Genomic DNA, 15,737 nt, shown 5'->3' with positions numbered 1-15,737 from the left:
GTTTTTAAATAGCTTTTCTGAGAGGCAAACTTAAAAAGCTGTAAAAGCAACTTATTATGGAAGTCTCAGCATAATTTTTCATCAGTATGGAAGAAGGTTAAGCTGTCCCCTGCCTTAAGCTGCTTTCTGTTCGGAAGTCGAAGCAGGGTGTAGGAGAGGTATGGCACAGAGGCAGGTCCACAGAAAGGCTAACTGAAACAGCACTCACCCTGCAGCTGCTTTTAGCCCCCCAACTCACAGTGTGGGTGTCAATGTTTGGAAAACCAAAAATGTAACTGCTCTGATTATTCGTTTCCATTATGTGTACAATAAATCCCTGTCAAATAAAGATGACCTTATAAAAAGATTTTTAAAGCCATCATAGGCACCCCTTACACCCTTCACTTGGAGCTCTTCTCAGACCAGTGGTTGGAGACTTCCACAACGTGTCCAGATCATCCACCTGCTCCTGAGAGCTGGCGAATTCTTAATGTGAAAATCAAAGGAAGAAACATGAATCCTCCTCTCCCTGTCTTATCATCCACTCGTTAGATCTGCACTAATCCACAAAGTTAGCAGGGTATTTTATTTCAGGAGTTCTGGTTTGAGCTCATCTGTATGCTTAGGCGATCTGACTTTAATTGCAACTTGCTCTTTTAAACAGATCAGAAGTTGGCCTGTTTTAAAAAACGGTGATCTCAGCCCCCACCTGCACCACAACCTGCTCAGGAGTACCGGGACTATTCAGAACAAAACCTCCAAAGCCAGAAGCCTCGTCCCTGTGAGGAAGACAGGAGGGTGCATTATGCTCCTGGGTATACAGGTGGCCGGACAGACAAAGCAGCATAATACCAGCTACACGTGGCACAAATAGCTTCTAGTTTTCTGCTGGTTTATGCCCAAGAAAGGCAGCCATGTACTGCTTCCTGAGCCTCTTTGCCAGAGTCCTAAAAAAGCCCAATAAACTGCCAGGGGAAATGAGGACCATTCTGCAAGGTTCTTGTTTTGAAAGGGGGAAGGAGCTAAGAAGTACTGCAGAACTATTAGAGAAGAATTAGAGAAATGTTAAAACATTACCTAAAGATGGGATCGACAACAACAACGTCCAAAAAAGGGGAACAAAAAAAACAACAAAAGAGATAAAGTAAACAGTACTGATAGTAAACAAGCACTTCTGATAGGTAGCTTACAGTTGTTAGGTGCAGGCTACCACCACAACACATGTGTAGATGTACAGCCTAGGACAATTACTTATAGATGAAGACAAAGAAAACAGAGAATTTCTTGTAAATGAAGGTGAGAACAGCTAGGACTTATGAAGCCTCTCCGAGTTCAGAAATCCTCCTGGCATCATATGGACCATATGGGTTCAGAATAAAAATCTCAGAGCTTGGCATAACAGCATATTCTTGTGGTAGCTTCACATCTAACTAGACTGAAACCCTTTTTTTCCCCACAAAGCACTGCCCAGAAAACAGATCACTGAAGTGATGGAAGGCAGGAGCACAGAACAGCCGAGGTAGGAAGGCACCTCTGGAGGTCATCTAGTCAAATCCCCTTCTCAAAGCAGTGCCAAGTAGAGCACGGTGCTTAGGGCCGCATCCAGCTGGGGTTCGAATACATCTTCGAGGATGGAGACTCTGCAACCTCTCTAGACAACCTGTTACAGTGTTTAATCACCCTCACACTAAAAGAGTTTTTTTCTTACATTCAAATGGAATTTCTTGCATTTCAATTTGCAACTATTACCTCTTCTTCAAAGAGAGCCCAGCTCCATCTTCTTTACTCCCTTCTATCATGCATTTATACACGTTGCTAAGATTTCCCCCAAAGCTCTCTCTCTTCAAGGCTAAGCAATATATTCTATTTTAACTGCTTTTTCAGTTATTTTTCTAACTGGATTAAAATAGTATCAATTGATACTATCATAATTGATAATTAGCTACTGATACTAGAGGCTTGAAGTACGATCTGACAAAAAAACCTCTACAAAAGAAGTAATTCTTCACAATGAGAACAGCCAAACATCGGAGCAGGTTGTCCAGCAAGACTGTGCAACTGCTCCCCTGAAGGTTTTCAAAACCTGCCCAGAGAACACCCTCAGCAGTCTGATAGAAGTTGGTCCAGCTTAGAAGAGGGGTTGGATCATAGACTTCCAGAGGTCTCTTCCAATCTATATTATTCTATGACTAAAAAGGAACCAAGGATGGATAGTCAGTATATTCACCCCTGAATGACGGAACTTAGGAAGCAACCAGGTTGCAAAATAGCTCCTTGCTCTATTCCACTTCTCAATTCCATTAAATCCTGAGTTTACAGGTCGTTTTAGACATCATATATTCTATATATACTCTGACCAGCTTTAACCCTTTTATAATTTAAATAGCTCTTATCAAATCCTTAGCTGTTTCTTTTTAAATTCTTATTTTTAGAGATGACACAGTGTACAATTTAATCAGAAAACAACTTTTACATGCATTTGGATCCAAAGTGAGCTAAGGAATGTGTTTAAAATGGATGAATGTTATCTAAAGCAAGGGAAGAACATATACACTGAGGTACAGAAACGGTATCCATGTCCACACATAATTTAAGAAGAGACAACATTCTCTAGATAACTCTTCCTCCCCTCCAGACTTTAAATGAGACAGATTTCTAGCAAAAAAAAAAAAAAAGAAAGAAAAAAGAAAAAAAAAGGGGGGGGGGTATGAAACGATATGCAATATTCAAGTAAGATATCTTAAACCATGAATGACTATTGTCAAAAGATGATAAAACGGAGCATCTCATTTTAACTTGAAGCATTTGCCCTCAGTCTAATAATAGAAAAGCCTTTGTGTTCTTGGATAAACTGACCGAAGACTGACACGGGCAAGAAAATCCACATTCTAGCTGAAAACATCTGATGCAGACTCACAGCCAGCTGAACTCACAGCAAAAGCTGAAGAGATAAAGAGCAATTAACACACCTGCAGAGATTTCACCAGCTTCTGAGTAAACCATAAATACATTTCAATTTGCTATGTAGTTCGTTGACTTGAGGGAAAAATAGCATGCTATCACCAACATAAAGGAAGTTTTTGCCTAGTCAAAAATTGAATATGTAATGCAATCCCTGGCGGCGACTTCAAAAGTATTTATATAGGTCGCTGCCCATATTTGAACTGATGTTTCATTATTTGCAACTTCAGATCAATCCAATGAAAATAAGCAAGCTACAGATCTACCAGAAATTTCATCTATAATACATGACGGTTGATACCAATACTTCTTGGTCAACTGGAAATATTAAGTAAATACTCATTTTTTTCCAGAGCCCTGTTGATATTTTTTATCTCCTCCTCTTATTCCATTAGAAAAAAAAAATCCTCCTTTGCAGAAAAGGCACACTTACTGGTACTTTGAAAGGAGAAGTGTTTGCAGCATCCATGGAGTTGGTTTTCTCAGATGTGCTGGTCCCGGAGATGCTCCGTCTGCGAGGAGATCTCTCTGCTGGGACCTCTGAGGAAGAAAAGAAAAAGAGGGTGAATGGGTGCAGGGGGGTGGGGAATTTTATGCTGTACAGGACAGACTCCTCAGCAAAGTTTCCAGTGCACACTAAACTGCTGAATTACACTCACCTTTTTTTTTTTTTTTTGTCTTACTTGCTCCCTAAATTACAGGAGCATTTCCACTGACAGATTCAAGGCTGCGAATCTGACTTGATTGGAGGCAATAGGCATGAAAAGTGCTGGTAAAGATCAACACCCAAACATATATTGCCGTTTGTGAGATAATATTCAGAGAACTTTAAATTATTTTTTACATAAGCAACACAGCAATTAACTGGTAACTAAAATGAAGCCACAGAGAAATTCAATTCTAGTCACAGCTGAACACAATTTGACAGAGGTCAAAGTTCGGTCTTATGTGACCACGCAACTTGCTCAAACCCTACAACCACCAGAAGCCTTGTAGCAACCCGGGTAATATGACATACATATCTGTGCAGTTAAAAAAAAAAAAAAAATAGGTCAACTTATCATTCTGGCAATATGACCTTACTAAGACACGACTTTGGCATCTTAAATCCACGCAGGCTGATCTGATGAGCACAAATATTCATAAAAGATATGCTTCTATCTGATTCTATTGACTTACAAAGTATACACAGTATGTTTTTAAAAATCTGGCATACAGGCACACGTATACTACACATACATGCTCTTTTATGCCTAGCTAGATACACACACACACGCACATACACACAGACACAGATACCTTTATCGCAACTGCTGCCCATCTCCGGCTCAATTGCCAGCCTTAAAGGAATCCAGCTTCACAAAACATCCTAACACGGGGAGGGAAAAAAATCACTTCCTAGCAGAAAGTCTATTGTTATCTTCTGAATCCTACAGAAAAGGAATAAACGGCGACTCCAGCCAGTGACATTCTGACTCCTGCCGTGTTCCTTTCAAAGACAGATGCAGCTTAAACTTCCATTCCTGGCCTCCCGGCCCTGGGGATCCGTGCTACTTCCACTTAGGAGAAAGCTGGGTCTCTGCTCCCCTCCCTTCCCACAGCTTGCGGAGAGCAAGCGAGCGAGCAAGTGAAAAAGAAACACACAGGACTGCAGCTATTCAATCAATCGCTCCGACTGCACATCCTCATTAGTTACTTTCAGGCTATTAACAGACGCCCAACTGCCGGCTTCCCTCCGTGACAGCAAATTTCACTGTATATCCTGATTCACAGCAGCAAAAAGGGTTTACAGAGATATACAGCCAGCTGGTGCCACGAGAGCAGCGCTTTTCTCAAAATAACTGACGAAAAACCGAGAAAAGCCTTCTTCAGGGCTTGTGATGGCTTTGCATTCCGGATTTTCATGTCACCAGAGTTATAACACGGATCTCCCATGGATGCTTGAAGAACGACAAAATGGAGCATACTGAACGAGAGGCTAAGAAACCCGGACCCTGCAGTATTAGTGTCTCACGCTGTAGATATTTATCTTTTGAAAAACCCGACCACTAACACTCAGCCTCTCGATCTGCTCGTAACCATCGATGGGGAGAGGACTGCAAGCGGGGAGAAGAGCCTCCTAACCCGGGCTCCGGAGCGAAGTGTAAGGCTCACTGCAGCTACCCCTGGGAAATGGGCAGGGCAGACGGCTCGCTGCCGACCGCGAGGATGATGCACGAGCCCCGCTCGCCCCGACCAAGTAAATCACACGCTGCCAGAGCTGCCGGTAACAGCAACAGAGAGATGCTGCTTTCGGGGAGCCCTCTCCTCTGGCTGACAAGCAGCATCGGGCACTGCCCCACACAGCTCAGGAGGCATCGCCTGCCCGGTGCTGGAGGGTAAGTCCCTGTCAGGGCACCTTTAGAGAACCAAATGCCGGTGCTAAATCAGGGTTTCTGTGTAATGGTCAGCCCTGCTCCCTCAGCAGCCTCTGCAGAGGCGGCTGGTTTCATCCAAAAATGTGCTCTCCTACACCGCTACGAGCATCCCCCTTCCCCTCAGAAGAAAAACTTATTTCCTGCAGCTCCTGTAAGCGCAGCTCTCCCAAAGAGAGCCGTATTACGTCGGATTTAAATGATGGCTTTTGTTGTTCTCCTTGTAAATGTAATGAAAGCAAACGGGAGCGATATATTCACTTGGAACCGGGGAGTAAAGCGAGCACCTTTTATTTTAGATTGAATAGTAATGAGTAATGTAATAGGTTTGGCTTTCTCCACTTCTCACACACAGGAAATCACATCAAAGCTGCTTCAGTAATTTAACACAGTCTGTTAACTTTGCTGAGTCATAAATGAAAACAGGAGCCCGAATTCCCCGCGATTTTCAACAATAGGTGGTCGCTCTGCGAGGCAGGGAGATCAGGAGAAGTTTCTGAATAAAGCAAAGGGAGCTGAAGTTGCACCGAGGAACGTGGCCGGCTCTCCTCGCCTTCCCCCCTCCCACCACGTCTGTCCAGGAACAACTCAGGTTCTCAGCAAATAAACCACTGAGGCTCCATCAGCGCAATGAGTTTCTCCTGTTCTCAGCCCACCATGGAAGCATATCGAATGGGGAAGGCAAAATGAAATATTCACGAGGTGCCTGTAACAACCTAAAAATAAAACTACCTTCTCTTCCCCTTCCAAAAAGCAAGAGCTAGCAGACAGCATGCTCAGTCCCCAGGAAACTGAAGGCCCTAGATAGAGCACAATTGTCAGGAGACGTTAACTCAAACTCAGAAACTAACGGCACTGCCATGACATCCGTAGAACTGAATTTTTGCTGAGTTGTGTAAAAAAAAAATCTATACTGTCATCACTGAGCAAAAAATTAGACAGTTCCCTCTCCGGCTCCACAAGCAATGCTAGAGGCTACTCTTGCATAATCTTCACCTGCTGTAAAAATCAATGCACCTCTCATAGGCTCAGTATTAAATTACAATTGCTCTCCGCATTGCTCACTCTCAGGGACCAGGGCTACAAATAAATCCCATTGTTCCTATGGAGAAACAGTCTGAAACCCTCCTCATCCCCTCTCAATCTCTGGGGGAGAAAAAAAAAAAAAAAAAAAAAAAAGAGAGACAGATCTTCCCCTTTTCAACCTTAAAAAAATCCATCAAAGAGATGAGTTGTGAGCATCCCTATGGGGCACCTTTAATCTATCCCCTCACATACTGATGATATGCAGTAATATTTATGTAAATAAATAAATATTTATGCAGATCCATATTTACACACTACATGGTAACATACACCAATTAGCTGAGGCAATTACTCCGCCATGGCAGATGCCTCTGAAGAGGGACGTGCCCAGGGATGCAAGGCAGGGAGCTCTCTCAACCTCTTCTCGTTGCCCCACTCCCTCTCCACTGCAGCACTCAGGCTCGTTTTGTTGGCCAGAAGGCAGCTCTGTGCCAGGGGAGGTTCACGTTGGAAATTAGAGAATTTCTCCTCAGAAGAGCAGTCAGGCACTGGGACGGGTTGCCCAGGGAGGTGGTGGAGTCACCGTCCCTGGGGATGTTAAAGAAGAGGTTGGACGTGGTGCTGGGGGACACGGTTTAGTGGGTGACACTGGTGATAGGGGGTGGTTGGAGCAGATGATCTTGGAGGGCTTTTCCAACCCCAAAGATTCTGTGATAAGCAGCTGCAGGGGCTGACCTGCTTTGAAGGCGACCGTCTGGGCTGCAGCCTCAGTGCCCTCCAGTCGGGATGTGGCTCTCAGACTCCTGGATTTCCTACAGCTTGGTGCTCCGGCCACTTGAAATCCAAAACCTCGCTGCTGCAGGAATTTGTATTCTGCTGTGAAGAGCTTTTTCTCAGAATGACAGGAGGAAAGATGAAACAAACCTCCCAGCTTTGCAGGACAGCCCTTGCTACTCTATCTCCATTTTTGTGAATTAGAAACGGATTGGAGAAGGGCGGGAGAAACAATCAGGAACAAAGAAACATCCTCAGGGGTTACAGTGAAAAGAATGAAGCTACTGAACTTGTAAATAAGGTCACAGAAACAAAGATTGCAGGGCTCTCCCTGACTCTGCGAAGGGCACGGCACTGGAACAAACGCACGGCCGCAGTGGGACGCCCTGCCACGCGTCCGGACCGTGCTCGTGTCCTCCCAGCACTTGCGAGAGCACCTCCAGGTCTGAGAGCTCCTGCTAACAGAGTCCACAAGGGTGACTTCGAAGCAGTCCCAAGGACCTACCTAGGAATGCAGAAAAAGGGAAAATGCATCAGCAAGCAGAGCTTACGCCTGTCGTTACTCACAGGGGCTGGTGCTGGCCTCTGTGGCAGCAGCCACCAGTTAACAGCGCATGGCTTAGTGCTGACGGATCCCCTGCTACGACTTCCTCAGCTCCAATGATCACAAAATATTCGGATTTGTGAAAGGCTACCCTGAACAGTCAAAGACAGACTATCAACAAATTTCTATTTCTTTCCCAAGACAAAGATAGTGCTGAGCAAAAATCCCATCCTCATTCTCCAAATAATCTTTGAAATCTTTGTGCTGTCTTTATTGGGAAGGGGGCAGGCTGCTGGTTCTCTCTCATCTCCTTGATAGGAGGATAAAAGAAAGATTCAGTAGGATTTCAGAGACTGGGACCTCCATTTTTTTTTCATCTGTGCACATCCTGATACGGTACCTTGGTCTGTGACTAGAGCGGATAGAGAATATGATTCATAAAAAGAATCAATGCATCCTGCCTCTGAAGTCTAGCTTAATTACAGGTCTAATTACAGGTCTCTGATAAACACAAAACCAATTCAATACTACCAGTTACACACCCATAGCCAACCATTCCCAGACTGCCTCTCAGGTGCAACTGTATTCAAATGTCCCTGCTTGACACAAACCAAAACAGCACCCGACCCAAATATTCACCCCATTTTTGATAGCCGCCTTGGCACTCCCTGGGAGAAAAAGGTTATTTTTTGGTATATAAACAATCCTGCAATTAGCCTTTTTATGTAAGCAAGGTCCAATGAGCTACACACACACACTGCCTTGTTTTTTTCTAAAGCAAGGTTTATTGTTGTTGCTTTAAATCTTGTACCATTCACTCAGCAGCACTTACCCCAGTGGGCAAACCACCTAATTATTTACCTATCAGCCATGCCATTTTCTAAATTAATCTGCATGGACAGCTTATTACACGTTTCAAATACAGTAATGCCTAGAGGTCTATTACCAGGCTGCAGCCTGGCTGGCCTAACTACTAAATAGACACCATTTCTGCCCCAAAGAGTCTACAGCCTTCTTAATTTGAAACAAAGCATTATTAGAGTGTGATAAGCCTTACAAGGCAGGAGGGAAGAAGTGCATTAAGAAAATAAGGCATGCAAATTAAGTAAGTTATCCTTGATGGGCCTCTGGGTGATTATTTATTTGGAAATTAAACTTATACTGAAGTAATTATCCTCAGATAAAATAATCAAATCCTAGGGGATGAAAACAAAAGAGTATCTTGAGAAAGGTTGTGAAAAAGCACCTTTGTCGTTTAAGATTTGTAAGAAGGGTCTAGAGAAGTGCTTCTCACAAAGAGGGCAGACAGAAGAGACCCTACTGCAGACATGGCAATGGATTACAACGCACTACGGGATTTCAAGGCCATCCTCAGCACTATTTTCTCCTCTGTCAAAAGGCCAATTAGTCTTACAGATTAGCTACAAGAGAAACACACAAAAAACAGCAACACTTGACTTTTTGTGACTTAGCATTTCTTTTACAAACACACTTCAAGAAATAACAGGCTTAAATCTAAGCTTGGAAGAGTTGGAGCACTTACGGGTTTGCCACTGGAGCTGGTTTTTGAAGATGTTATTCATTAATGTAACCACCAGTTGAGTGGTTTACTACAGCGACAAACACACTGACATTCACTGTTTCACAATCAGCAACTACAGAGGTTGTTCCTTACTTTACAAAGACAGCACACTACAACTTCTGGCTTGTAGGGCAGAAAAACTGCAAAGCCAAGTACAGACACTGCCTTTCTGCTCTACGTTTTTGTTAACTATTTCCCTTGTGAGCTGCTGATCACCTACTGCAGTCTGTAAGCAGTGAGGGTGCCTGTTCAGTCCTGATGGTTTGGTTTCTTCATGTACCTCTGTCTGTCTACGTATCAATGTGCATGTGCACACACACAGCGCCTACAGCATATTAACATTATGGCATTCACAACTTCATCAGGACAGAAGAGGTTATTTTTGTCTCATTGAAACAACCCTAAAGTGCCCAAGTGACAGCTCTAACGAGAAAGAGATCTTGGGTGCAGTCAGTATTTACTCACTGTTTCTTCTACATCGGTGAAAATACCCACACCAGCTGACAAAATTACAGAGAGTAATAAAAAGCAGGAAGAAGGCAAGTGTTAGGAGATATATAAGAAGGAATGAGAAAAAAAAAAGGTACATCTAAACCTCATCTGAAGGATGCTTATTACCTAATGAAATAGGAAGCCTCATATAAAAATAAATAAAACTGTTAACGTTTTATCTTGGAGCATTTTTCTCTATCATTTTACTCACTTGGGGAAAATTCAGACTTTGGTGCAATTCACAGGCTGTTATAAAAATTAATTAAATGCCTGTGTAAAAAGCCTAGACTAATAGCAAACTCAAAAAATATGATCTGTACTAAATCCTGAAATCTAAACTTGTGTTCCAAATACATTATGCAAATTTTACCTGGTGTAACTTAAAGGAGAAAATTGAAATTTGCACTGAGAGCTCTTCCACATTTATCTAGGTAACTAGACAGGAGGAAAAAAGCCAGAAGAAGATAAGTCTGAGAGAACACAACAGTCACAGTCACAGCACACTACACTGCACAAAAGCTCCCAAGTCTAGAAAGGAAAACACAAAGGAAGCCCCGCAAAGCTATAGAACTCTATCATCAAACAACTACTAGATCCCAGTTATGATCAAAACCTCTCTCAGTCCATTAGCAGGGATTTTAAAAGAAAACCCTGTGCTTTACGGAGGACTGAGTCAATCAGACAAGTCTTGCAAGATGATCCAGGTGAATAGCAATGATTTTAATTTGCATACAGGTAATTCTGTTGGTTAGACACTTGCATTGTGTTGGCATCTAAAAAAATGTGACTGAATTAGTGCCCAATTCAGAAAGTGCATAGCGAGCAACCTACAGTTGAAGTCACTTAAAAGACATTAAACTCATCGATTCTTGAGGAGTTCAGTCTGAAAGACAAGACCTAACAAGCAAAGCAGATGAATGCACAGATGAGGCTGGAAGAAAGGGCAAGAATATCATAGAAGATTAAAAAAAAAAAAGATTGGCTTTCAAGTACTGACTATCACAGTCCCTTTACGCAGAATGTTCTGAAGAAACTGAACGTGGCATTTAGTGAGTACATCATCAGCTGTTATCAGACTGATGCATTCACTCTGAGGCAGTGGAAAGAATTCTCCAGCTCTGCAAATACAAGTCAGGAATGAAGCATATGTGCATCCCTGGCTGTTCAGTATCTCCTCTGTATGTCAAGTCCAGCCACATGAAATTTGGAATACTTGCCCTTTTTTACCCTCCTCATGCATCAGCCTTGAAAATCTCCTGAGCGGTTTGACTCCAGGCACAGCAGTATATATTGCCAGCCAACATAGAAACAGAGACGAGGAGCTACCACCACACTTGACCTGGAGATGCTGATGTCCTCGTTAGTTCCTAATGATCTTGGACTGCCCCTGCTAATTCAAATTACCTTGTGTTTGCTGCAGAGAGATTGCACACAGACAATTAACACGGATGAGCTGATGAATGGAAACTTGTTCTCACAGTGTCATTTGTTGAGAGGCTTATGACTTAGACGCACAGTATTATGATATCAGTATTTATTATCCTCATTATTAAACAACAGCCTCAAGCCACAACTTTCAGAAATCATCTCTTTTACTCTCTGCAAAAAGCCTGTGAATCGGGGCATTCTCTAAAAAGCCATGCTTTGCTCTGGTTATTGGGATGTCCTCACTTGTCACTGGCTCTTGGGGAATGGAAGCTCCGCAGCTCTCCCCTGTGCCTCTTGGTGGGCCAGCAGCCTGCTCTGAGCTACACTACCTCTTGCTCACTCTGGCAGGATCTTGCCCTTGGGCAATAAAATCTATCGCTATGGACACGCAAGAAGAAAAGTCTCAATGTACAGCAGATACCTGATAGATGCCATCAAACCTTCAGTGTGGGTCTGGATAATTTTAATTAACACGTGCTTGGAGGCAAAAAATATCTCAGTTTTTTTACACCCTCCAGACTCCATACTGAATAAACACTCCCTGGCATTTATGGGGTGAGGTTCTGAAGACATCTTGAGGACCTCTTGGTGTGGAACAAAACATGAATGCAGGCCTACATGTAAGGGTGGAAACAGCAATCTTTGGAAGAACAGCACTGGAGCACAGTCCACACATCCTCTTGTCCCTGCTCACATTCGACATGGTATTCCCAAAGAAGTCCATGGCACATAGTGATGAAGTAATTAGCAAATACTAACAGACCTGGGAGCACTTCCTTTCCTCCCACACTCCGTACTTTTCTGGACCTGCTAAACAAGAGAACTGCTTCCCATGGAGTGAACACTGTAAATGTTGTCTACTGGAAAAATTACAGCAACACCAGGAGCTGCCCTGGGCTCTGGATGGAGAACCGAATCAGGCAAAATGCACTAGATTGGCTGCTGCCTACTTGACTGACAAAGTTCCACACTGCTGACTACTGTATCTTGGCAAAAATAAAAAAGTGTTACAGCAAACAAGTTACTTTAAATAGTCCATCAAGAGGAAAGGGGGATACGTTTCAGGCTTCCTGTCTGAGCAACTTGGAACCTGGAAATTATCAGAAGAGAATGAAAGCATCCTGTGAACAACAAAATGTGAAAGAGTAAGACGGAATGATTTATGGAGCTGACACTGAAATAAAAACAAATAACAACAGCTTGACATAGCAACAGCTGAAAGGGAAAGACAAAACAATAATCAGCTTCTTTGTGCGAATGCTGTTTAAAACATTTTTCAGGCTTTTACTGGTATTTATGCTGGACTATAAATAAAAGAGTAGTTTCAATTTTCTACTTGAATACAGTTAAATTGATGTGTAAGTACGCAGAAACAGAGCACAGGATTGTTTGATTGTGCTTCCTAGATTTAATTTCTGGACTAGAGAAGTATCTGATCCCTTGGCTGAAATTTTTATTCCAAACACATCCAGACATTTCTCTGGAGAAGCAAAACTTTCAGCAAAGTCTCCTCTTTGATTTATCTTACTAGCATCACACGGCTGTGAAATAAAGTTGTAGACATGCTGACAGCAACGAGTAGAAGTAGAGTGGGGGTTCTCCCTCTGACACAGCGATCAGCTGGTCAAATGGCACAGAGGAGGAGAAAAACAGGCTAGTAAGAAACACTTTTTAGTCCAGAAACAATCTACTGCCATATTAAGATGGCACATGCCCATTTCTAACTTGACCTTTGCACTTGCAGCTATTTTAAGCAGATTCTAACCAGGTTTAATTAATAACTACTTATCATTCACACACTTTAAAAGACATAACATCAAGTAACTGAAGGACTGAAGAAATTAAGTGCAGTGAAAGTAGTAAAGGCTTGCTAGTAAAATGCAAACAACAACAACAAAAAAAACATCAACAAAAAACAACAATTAGCACCGTACCGTACCAAGAAATGAGAGAAGGCTTTTCTCTTCTTCTGTGCTGCTATCCAGCCATTCGGCCACATCGCCAGGAGAAAGAAGACTCATTCTCCAGCCAGAAAACTTTTCCATACAGAACTCAGTAAGTGAACGAAGCAGGGTAGGAAGGGTGGGGAGGAGCGGATGGTCTTGGGATTCCAGTACTCCAGTTGTTGGCTACACTGACAACACGAGAGCGTGATCCTGCCCTGCTCTCTCAGCCCTACATCTGACAGCCCATCCTGACACAGCAGGCATGGGTGGGAGCACAAAGTGAGATCTGTACTTCTTGTCCCTTTGTGTCAGGTTTCAGTCCAAGCAGGAACAGAAAGAAGGCAAAAAAGGGGAGCAGGGGAAACCAAGGTCTGAAAATCCAAAAGAGGTTGCAGGTTATGATGGAAACAGTTTAAATAAAAAGAAGAAACAGATCTCAGAGCTCAAGAAGCTCAAACAAGTAAGTGAAATAGCTCATCAGCTAAGTGTAATATATCCCTACCATCCCTTAAGAGTGTTGGCTTTGTTTGTAGGCTCAGGCTTTATGCTTTATGCCAAAAGAAAAAACAAAGCTCAGAGGCAATTTAAATACCCTCCTCACTCCCAAAGAGCCTGCATTCCCCTGTTTGCAACCCCCTTCGTGCTCCAGCTATTATAACAGCATCCCAGCCTTTCTTACAATGAATTTGTTCATGCAATGGCAGGTTGATCAATCTGTGAATAGGAAGCTCCCACCCCTCCCTCTCCCCTCCTCCTGCATGGCGGCGGCATTGATCGGCAATAATGGAATCTGCCTCCGCCTGCCAGCAGCAGCATTACAGGGACCCGCTCCTCTTCCTCAGCAGCAGGCAGCCCCGCGGCGCTTCAGCCTCGGCTGCAACAGAGCAAAATAAGGAAGAGGTAAGGGAGAGCAGCGCTCACGGGGGCTCGAAGAAGTCATCAGTGCTAATGGTCGATTTGTTTTTTTTTGAGCGAGAGAGAAATGGAAAATAATTCTGCTCTGTCTAGACAGCGGGCTTGCTCTGCACGGCTCTGCAACGAGGACTTGTCATTGTGACTTTCTGAAGGGTCACATTTAATTGTACAGGATTTATAGCACTTTATTTATTCTACACAAAAGAGCATTTTACAGGTTTACACATGCAGGAGCAGAGACGGATCGTGTAAGTGAGGGACTCCCGGGCCCCACAAATCAAAATTGCCTTTGTCCTCAGGGGATGGAGCTGATGCTCCGATCAAACTGCACTCTTTAAAGAGACAGCCGCCTTTTGTTCACCATTTTCTGAACCTGTCCTGATTTTAAATAATTTATACACATGCCAATCCCTATTACAAACTAGGACGCTTGCTGACCACTGACTAAAAGCCAAGGCAAAACAACAACAAAAAGCCATTAGATCAGCAAAGCGGAGAATTAGATCCCAACCAACAAACCAGGGGAAAAAAAGACAGCTATCAAGTCCCAGCAGGGAAGAAAATTCCAATTACTTAAGACAAACTGTAGCAAAGTACTGTTTGTGCAGGAGGGATATTTTCATAAAACACCTGCCAAGCAGGGCTGATGCTCTACAGAATTCACAATTAACGAGGGAACATGGGACAGGGCAGCTGAGGAGGGAGATACCCAGCAGCACACAGGACTCAGCTGAGCAGTCCTCCCCCTGTTCCCACTGATGAAGTACATACCCCACCCTATGAACAGATGAATTAAAAAAATAAAATATTGTCTGCATAATCTAAAAGACAGAAAGACATCAGATATGCTTTTCCATCTATGCAAACACCAGCTTTTTCTTTTTCTTTTTTTTTTTTTTTTTTTTTGACAAGATGAGCTTTTCCAACAAATTTTCGCCGCGTGCAGAGGAGGATTACATTTTGTCCAACTTCTACAAGTAGGATCTTCTTTGCATTAAGAATAGGCAAACTGATGACGTAAATCTACTTGCAGTAAGAATGGAATTAAATACAACTTTTCGAGAAAGGATTAGGTAGCTATTTTTCGCTATCCAGCTGGTCAATACGAAACAAAAATATTTATCTCCTTCCTTTTAGTTTTCTGTGAAACAGATATGGTGCTCCAGAATACCTGACGACCCTTCTATTAAAACCAGCTTAATTCACAATATTATCTACCAATTTCATAAATAACAGGTTCTAGGGAAACCAAAGTTAAGAGTATTGATTTCCCATGAACGCTTCTCATCCCCATGAATTTTCTGTCCTTTCTAGGAGTACAGATTGTGTACAAATTCTGCTTTCCTCCACAGCTGTCTCACCTTTTGTATCATGATTCAGCTTTATGAAATCCTTTCAATATATTATAGAGGTCATGTTAACAGGGGAAGTATATTAAATGCTGTAAGAAAATGGAGGCGTAAGATTTCAGACAGTAGCATTACCTGGGAACTGAGATGGCATCTAAGTTTTCCACATGCAGAACCCTTGCTCTCCTGTGGCATTCACCTTCCTGGGGCAACACATGGGGATAAAGTCATGATTACAGTCATCTAACCTGACTGGCTTGAAACGCCTCTAGAACATCGCCCAGTGACTCTCCTCCATGTGCTGCATTATTTCTAGTTGAGCAAAGG

At 42.9% G+C, this 15,737-nt stretch overlaps 1 protein-coding gene across 3 annotated transcripts in view; it reads right to left on the bottom strand.

The window, feature by feature from the left end:
- Window positions 1-15,737, bottom strand: part of RASAL2 (RAS protein activator like 2) — a 174,783-nt gene that overhangs the window by 50,351 nt on the left and 108,695 nt on the right. For all 3 annotated transcript variants that reach the window (XM_084291410.1, XM_084291411.1, XM_084291412.1), the window contains exon 4: window positions 3,374-3,480. In XM_084291410.1, coding sequence (XP_084147536.1) covers window positions 3,374-3,480 — 107 coding nt within the window. The remainder of the gene's footprint in view (window positions 1-3,373; window positions 3,481-15,737) is intronic.

Source organism: Netta rufina, assembly GCF_964035555.1.
Source record: "Netta rufina genome assembly, chromosome: 8".
Taxonomy (NCBI): domain Eukaryota; kingdom Metazoa; phylum Chordata; class Aves; order Anseriformes; family Anatidae; genus Netta; species Netta rufina.
The sequence above is the reverse complement of the archived record's forward strand: the minus strand, read 5'-3'. Positions and strand labels throughout refer to the sequence as shown.